The sequence below is a fragment of the Borostomias antarcticus genome (genome assembly GCF_949987555.1).
Source record: "Borostomias antarcticus genome assembly, chromosome: 12".
NCBI classification, from domain to species: domain Eukaryota; kingdom Metazoa; phylum Chordata; class Actinopteri; order Stomiiformes; family Stomiidae; genus Borostomias; species Borostomias antarcticus.
In genome coordinates this window covers 5,746,299-5,754,249 of record NC_140245.1, presented here as the reverse complement: position 1 = coordinate 5,754,249, position 7,951 = coordinate 5,746,299, and the positions used below count along the sequence as shown (strand labels likewise).

The following is a 7,951-nucleotide window of genomic DNA, read 5'->3' as shown; positions in this document are numbered from 1 at the left end:
CACGTGACTTCCTTTCCGGTCTAACCTGACAACATGGACGCCAGCCGCGTGCAGCCGATCAAGCTTGCAAGAGTAAGAAAATGTGTTATTTGGGCGTTTCATGGACAGTGGATGTATAGGAATGTTTGTTTTATTCCCATGCTGTTTTATGCTATTGTTTTTAAGAAGCTAATGCAACGGGTATAGTTGTATTTGTACATAGTGTTTTGGGCCTTGTCTTTTCATGATGGCGTACGCATGCTGCGGTCTGTGCAACGTTGCTAGCACTACACGGCAGGGAGGTCTTGCTGACGCTAGAATGTGGTTGTATTCTCACTAATGAGCGTATTACTTACCGTTGTAATCGTCCTCACTGCTGACATGTAACGATTATTTCTCCAGGTCACCAAGGTGCTCGGAAGAACCGGATCCCAGGGACAGTGCACCCAGGTAAGTTGGCCAACGCATTAGCTAGCTAACATTAGCAGTACGTCTTTCTATCTCTGGTAGAGGTTTGCTGGTTAGCATAACTTTAAAACGCTGTATGCATACGTTACAAGCTTGGTGGCTGCCAGACATGCTCAAATCTCAACCCTAGTCAAATCCCTAGTATGTGTGAACTATATACATGGCTACTGAACATATCTTGAATCAAACAGAACTGATATATGTTCTTGGCTTGCGAGTAGCAAGCCATTAGTAACGCGAGTAAGCCCACACACTTTATCCAAAGTGACTTATAATAAGTACATTCGTCAAGATTAAATGAACTGACTAAAGTTCCAGTCCTCTTCAGTAAAGCCTTCTATAAAAACAAGTGACACGACACCAGTAGTGCGGAAACAAGGACAAGTGTTTGTTTTTCTTGTTATTTTGCACATAAGCATGATGTTAGGGGTTGGGTGGGAGGTTAGTCATGTACTGTGTGTGAGATCCTTTGCTTTGTCTACAGGTCCGTGTGGAGTTCATGGATGACAGCAACCGCTCCATCATCAGGAATGTGAAGGGCCCAGTAAGGGAAGGAGATGTGCTGACCCTGCTGGAGTCAGAAAGAGAAGCCAGGAGGCTGCGATAGGCAGGTATCTAACTGAGGTCCAATTCTCTTGATGTATTATAGTTTTTTCACAATCCTCTGCACAGATGTACATATCTAATGCACCCAAGTCAAGCCAGCTAATGAAGATATTGCCTTAAAGGGCTGCTACAAAAAGCTAGTGAGATCTTATCCTAGCTCCTGCCAATGGCTCGCACGCATTAGTTTGCGTGCATCATTGGGAATAGCCAACATGATTATTCTATCTGATCCCAGATTAACTACAACAGCTAAAATGTGCTTAATCAAGTCATTGTACAGATTAAATCTGGATGAGATGGGGGCAATAGACAGAGAGTGCCTCAGAGAGATAGAGAGTCCTTTTAATGGTGCAGCAAAATTGATAGATAAACTAAAAACAAGGCGGGTATTATTAATTTCAAAACAGACGTTTTCTCTTAGGCCTAATCAGTAAGGGGCACAAGATCATGCTGGAGCAAATCGCATAAGAGAACAAGTAGCCCACTGATTGGAGCTTAACACTTTTCATTGGAAAAAAAAAAAAAAAAGTACTTGTACCATCTTGGCTACACCGTATGGATGGATACAAGCAAGGAAACACCCTCCCAGCTGTAGCATATTTTTCTCTTGAGAAAACGTTCGTATAGACTTATTGATTCGTTAGTATAAACCCATATTGATTTCTCAATTCACCCCTCATGCTACAGGCAACAGCATGTTTCATTAAGTTTAAAATGTGTAGTGCTTTCACAGCTAGGGTGTTGGGATGAGTAGTGTGGCGCCTGGACCTAATCTTATTCAGTACCCGACAGGTATTGGTTTTTTGGTTTGGGAGTTGGACATCGCCCACCCAAAACATAATGTTGGCCATCCGATTGATGTAAAATGGAATTATCCTCATCAGCCCAAAACTTGTCCACTCAATCAACCTGGTAGCACCAGCCCTCCAGAGTTCCATTGATCAATTGGAAACTTAGAAATGCACTGTTGCTCACTGCATTTTAACTAACTGTTCGTAACTGCGTCTTTAAATGTAAATTAATGTAGTTATAAATTAGGCTCAGTAGTGGACCACAATACAGAATGTAGTTTTTGTCACCCCTCGAACAGTTGGGATATTGGTCCCCTCCTGTGAATAATTTCAATTTTTACTTTTTTCACACACAAAGTTTTACTAATTATACGCAAGTAAGCTATTCTGTGAAATATAAACAATGGAAATAGAACGTTGTCTTGCCTAAATGTCTTTGTTTGTAGTTCCACTTCTCCTGTCCACTTGGGGCCCTGTGGAGAATCCTCGAGCGCTGTTTTTAGACCGATTCATGGCCAGCATTGGCCCCAGGTGAATGTAGTTTCTGATGTGCAGAAAGTTGACTCCTCTCCTCTCTTTCCTGTATCCTTGCAGTGGCCGAAGTGAAGATGTAATGCCAGACCAGCGCCTGTGGAGACGATTCGTGTCAGTTTTTCTGTCCACCACATCTCACTGGAGCAGTTTTTGAAATAAAAATCAGTTATTGAAGGGATTATCTCTGGTCTCTTTCCCGTTTAATGGCTGTTCCGTATGCTGTCTGTCACTGAAAAGTGACACGTACAAACACATGTCACCATCATTGAGCTTATGGCCATGTACAGTTACGTTCATGAATATTGGACATTGACACAATTTTCATTATTTTATTCTGTACACCACAATGGATTTGAAATGAAACATTCAATATTTGCCTTAAGTGCAGACGTTCAGGTTTATTTGAGGGTATTTGCATCCAAATCAGGTGAACGGTGTAGGAATTCAAGCAAATGGTATGTGCTACTCCCCTTTTTTAAGGGACCAAAAGTAAACAATCATAAATCAAATCAATAAAAGCTTTATTTGTGTAGCGCATTTCATACCCAGAGGCAACACAATGCGCTTTACAGAGAACAAGAGGTGGGCATACGTCCCACCCCTACATATTACAGAGAGAAGCAAGTGAGCTGTAAAAAATTATTCTCTGACCCCTCTTAACAAGGCGATCGAGCAAGCTCCTGGAGTATGTTTGTCTACCGGCTAAGAACATTTATAAAGCAATAAATAACATTAAATTACATTTTCAGAGTAAGAGGCTAAAAACATCATAGGAGAGACATGGCAAACATTGGTGTATGTCTGTGCGTGAATGTGCCTGGGCCCAGATAGAGGTTGGGGTAGGGAGGGGGTAGGAAAAGGATATGGACCCGGTTGAGGGGAAGGGGGGACTGGGCCCAGGCCTAAAGCCGGAAGTGGACTGGTGTATGTCTGTGTGTGTGCTAATTGCTACGACATCCACAGCAGACACAGGGGTATCTATCGGACTCAGGGTGGTCTGCTGGTGACAGTGGGGCATCCACTGGACCTGGTTAGAGGATGGGAGGGAGAGAGAGGCAATCCACAGCTGACACGGGTGTATCTATCAGACTCAGGGTGGTCTGCGGGCAACTGGTCATGTTTAACATTTGGTTGCAAATCTTTTGCAGTCAATTGCAGCCTGAAGTTTTGAACCGATAGACATCACCAGATGCCGGGTTTCATCCCTGGTGATGCTCTGCCAGGCGTCTACTGCAACTGTATTACATTACATTAGTCATTTAGCAGACGCCTCTATCCAAAGCGACTAACAATAATTGCATTTAATGTAGAAAAAGCCAAAGTACTACTACTTACCAGAACTCACAAGTGCATCTTCTTTCTAAAACAATTGACTAAGCATAATCTAGTGCTGAAGGCAAAGTGCAAGAATAGCAATCTAAAATCCAATAAATGCTTAGGAGGGAGGATTGTTGTAGTACTTCTTGAAGAGATTAGTTTTGAGCCTGTGACGAAAGATGGGCAGCGACTCTGCTGTCCTGACATCAGTGGGCAGTTCGTTCCACCACTGCGGGGCCAGGACAGAGAAGAGCCGTGACCGTGTTGATCGACCGCAGGGGCCTCGGAGTGAGAGGTAGTAGAGCGTAGCGGTCGGGAGGGGGTGTAGGGTTTGACCATGGCCAGGAGGTAGGAGGGGGCTTTTCCTTTCATTGCCCTGTAGGCTAGCGCCAGAGTTTTAAACTGGATGCGAGCCGCCACAGGGAGCCAGTGTAGGGAACGGAGAAGGGAAGTTGTGTGGGAGAACTTGGGGTGGTTGAACACCAGGTGAGCAGCAGCTTTCTGGACAAGTTCCAGGGGTTTAATGGCTGACGCCGGGGCCCCAGCAAGGAGGGAGTTGCAGTAGTCCAGCCGGGAGATGACAAGAGCCTGGATGAGCACCTGCGCCGTTTCATCAGAGAGGAAAGGGCGAATCCTCCTGATGTTGTAGAGCAGGAATCTGCAGGAGCGTGTGACAGATGTGACATGTGCAGAGAATTACAGTTGGTCGTCCAGGGTCACACCTAGATTCCTCGCAGTCCAAGTTGGCGTCATCACTGTGTCTTCAATGGTGATGGCCAGGTCCTGGTGCGGGCAGCCCTTCCCTGGGAGGAACAGCAGCTCAGTCTTGTCCAGATTGAGCTTGAGGTGATGTGTTGTCGTCCACTCCGAGATGTCAGCCAAGCACCCAGCTATGCGTGTCTCCACTTGTGTATCAGAAGGGGGAAATGACAGGACCAGTTGGGTGTCATCGGCATAGCAGTGATAGGTGAAGCCATGCGAGCAAATGACAGAGCCCAGAGATATAGTGTAGAGGGAAAACAGGAGAGGACCCAGGACAGACCCTCTCCATGTCACCTGGTAGGAGCGGCCCATCAGGTAGGATGCAAACGGGGAGCGTGCAGAGCCAGCGACGCCTTTCTCCTCGAGGGTGGAGAGGAGGATCTGGTGGTCTACCATATCAAATGCTGCTGACAGGTCTAGGAGTATCAGTACAGAATAGAGAGAGTTCGCTCTCGCGGCATGGAGTGACTCTGTCTGACTCTTCAGTTCCTACTTGTTCTTTGGGCGTTCTCCCTTCAGTTTTGTCTTCAGCAAGTGAAATGCATGCTCAATAAGATTCAGGTCAGGTGATTCACATGGCCATCTCAGAATATTAAATTTCTTTGCCTTAAACTCTGGTTGCTTTTGCAGTATGCTTCAGGTCAATGTCCATCTGCACTGTGAAGTGCCATCCAGTTCTGAGGAATTTGGCTGAATATGAGCAGATAATATTGTAGAATCTTTATTTGTCATACAGCACACAGATGTGGAGATGAAATGCTCTCTGCGCTTAATCCATTCCAACGTCCTTCCCCCAAGGGCAGCCAGGAGCAGACGTAGGCAGCGTGCAGGGGACGCGCCCGGGGGCCAACCAAGTGCTCCTGTCCGTCTTCGCCATGGACAGACAGCGTTAGCAAACTGTTCTTGCCTGAAACACTTCAGAATGTATCCTGCTGCTTTTGTCAGCATTCACCTTATCAATAAATACAAAGGAACCAGTTCCATTGGCAGCCATACATGCCCACGCCATAACTACCACCATCATGCTTCACTGATGAGGTGGTATGCTTTGGATCATGAGCAGTTCATTCCCTTCTCCATTCTCTTCTCTTCCCATCATTCTGGTACAAGTTGATCTTTGTCTCATCTGTCCATAGGATGTTGTTCCAGAACTGTACAGGTTTTTCTTTTTTCTTTTTTTTTTAGATCTTTGTCAAACTCTAATCAGGTCTTCCTGTTTTTGACACAGATGCACCTACCTCCAGGGGAGTGGTCTTGATCTGGCCAACTGTTGTGAAGGGGTCTTTCTTCACCAGGGAAATAATGATTAGGTCTTTCACTACAGTTTTCCGTGGTCTTCCGGGTCTTTTGGTGTTGCTGAGCTCACCAGTGCGTTCTTTCTTTTTAAGAATGTTCCAAACAGTTGATTTGACCACACCTAATATTTTTGCTATGTCTCTGATGGGTATTTCACAATCAATAGTGACATTGCCATGGTAACCTCCACACTGTGAACTGTCACACTTTTTAATGAACATGAAAATTCATTTTCAGTAGGATCTGGAGACAGTCGCTGGAAAATGCAAAGTGACTTCACAATCTGGATATAAACATCTAGGGTCAACGTTTTTGGGGGTCAATAGAGACTCTTGACCAGCAGAGGGCAGCATAATTCCTCATTTGATTTGAGTATCATCCTCAGTCAGCAGGGAGTAAAAATGTCTGCCATGTTCTCCCCTTCAGATCCAGGCAGACTGAGGAACCATCAGCGGCTAAAGCTGCAGAATAAGATGGTCTTGATCTGTGGAGTCCTATCCAGCCACATGCATATGAGTATTAAGTCCTTCAATATGAAGGACACATAATTTGCTGAGACTGAATTCCTGCCTGAGCCATGCTGCAGAGCCCTGCTGTCATGTCTACCATTGGCTACAGGCTACAACATGTATCTACTGGTTAGCTACTCTGTAGCATGGTGAAATTCCAGTGTTGTTTTTCTGCAGCGCACACCTTGAGTCTCAGCAGGAGACTTGGAACAGGAAAGTAGCTCAACGCCATCGAAACTTTGAAGGATGTTTTGTTTGTGCGTATCCAGAGTAACCATATCCATGCCGCACTGTATGTATAATTATATAGCGTAGCAAAGAATTTCCCGTCAGTGATCCAGTTCCTGTTCACTTGACATAAACACAGCTGACATTTAGATAGATAAACTTTCATGGCCGCCGTCTTGCACCCAAAGAGTTCAGTAACCTGACACACTGTGATTTACATTTAGCCTGCTGCTGCCGCCAGTACCTCGCAGCTGGCACACACAGACAAGTCTATCGGCCCAGCCGCTGGTTCCTGTAACCCTAGAGGATCACCTGGCTGACACTGGACTCCCAGGTATCCATTTCCAGGGGTCACAGAGGAGGGTGGAAAACACAAGGTTTTCATTGAACTGACTGGAGAAAACTAGGTTCAGTCACAAACAAGTCTCCTTCTCTCTCTAGCTCTGTCAGACAACTCTTCATTGCATCATTTCATACAGAAGACTGCAGCCTAGATACGACAAGGAGGCAGAGAGACCTGAGCTCCCAGAGGAAGGAGAGGAAGAGCAGGAGGCGCAGGCTGGGAGCCTAGGCCCAAGAGAGGGGAGAGGAGGAGGAGCAGCAGCAGGAGAAGGTGCAGGCCGGGGCCTCTGGAGTCAGAGAGACATCCCGGGCATGTCACCCAACATGCTTCCCAGTCAACAACGACTCCACCAACGTAACAGAAAACAAGGAGTCGGGTTGCTGCTCTCCACTCCCAGCAGAACTATCCATATCAGCGGGTGGCGGAGTTGTTTACCTCCTCTCTCTCTCTCTCTCTCTCATGCTCACACATGCATGGACAGTTACACGAACACCACTCTCTGTTACAAGGACGCCCCGTGTGTGTCGAAGGCCTCCAAGGCCAGGGCAGAGTGTGTGTGTCTGGAGGAGGCATCTGTTGTCAACAGCAGGGGAACTGGGGGGTAGGAGCGGGTTAGGAGCCGTCGCGAGGGCCGCTTGTCAACTGCTGAGATGTACTGTAGAGTTACGTGCGCTGCGCCTGAAGACAGACGCGCAGAATAGATCATACTTGTGGAGATTTAAGTGAATGTTTAGTTTGAAATGTGACCTGACACTACCGATGTTGAGATGCCCCGTGACGGCCTTGGCGTGGCAGTAATGCTGGCTGGCATGAGGCAGGATGCCCTCCCTGCCCTCATCCCTCCCTTTTGGAGGCCGACTTCATCAGTGCCAGGATGTCAACCCCGCTGCAGCTGGACTGTGCCAATAGGATCCAGTGTTCATTATAGAAACCATGTTGGTCCATCACAAAACTGAGAATGTTTCGTGGCAGGCGGCATGTGAATAAGGGCCCTCATGGGTCTGCAGCTGGTCTAGATCTGTAGCTGGTCTGTAGCCATCTGCAGCAGGGTCTTTAGCTGGCACAGTAGGTCTGTAGCCGTTCCATAGGACTGTAGCTGGTCTGTAGGTCTGTAGCTG

General features: G+C 46.6%; 1 protein-coding gene across 2 annotated transcripts; it reads left to right on the top strand.

Annotated features, from left to right (window-relative positions):
• Nucleotides 1-2,559, top strand: rps28 (ribosomal protein S28). 2 transcript variants are annotated; one of them, XM_084446748.1, is made up of 4 exons: nucleotides 1-72; nucleotides 382-429; nucleotides 932-1,058; nucleotides 2,439-2,559. In XM_084446748.1, the coding sequence occupies exons 1-3, from the start codon at nucleotides 34-36 to the stop codon at nucleotides 1,052-1,054; spliced, it is 210 nt and encodes a 69-aa protein (XP_084302874.1). In that variant the 5' UTR covers nucleotides 1-33; the 3' UTR covers nucleotides 1,055-1,058; nucleotides 2,439-2,559. The 2 variants fall into 2 exon arrangements, with proteins under 2 accessions (XP_084302874.1, XP_084302873.1); XM_084446747.1 differs by having other exon boundaries at nucleotides 16-72; nucleotides 932-1,054.
• The last annotated feature ends 5,392 nt before the right edge of the window (nucleotides 2,560-7,951 follow it).

Bases quoted from the DNA above. Each gene is read 5' to 3' on its own strand.
- rps28 (XM_084446748.1), top strand. From the start codon at position 34: ATGGACGCCAGCCGCGTGCAGCCGATCAAGCTTGCAAGA. The intron at 73-381 runs GTAAGAAAATGT...TTATTTCTCCAG, and splicing joins AGCCGATCAAGCTTGCAAGA to GTCACCAAGGTGCTCGGAAG. The intron at 430-931 runs GTAAGTTGGCCA...CTTTGTCTACAG, and splicing joins CCCAGGGACAGTGCACCCAG to GTCCGTGTGGAGTTCATGGA.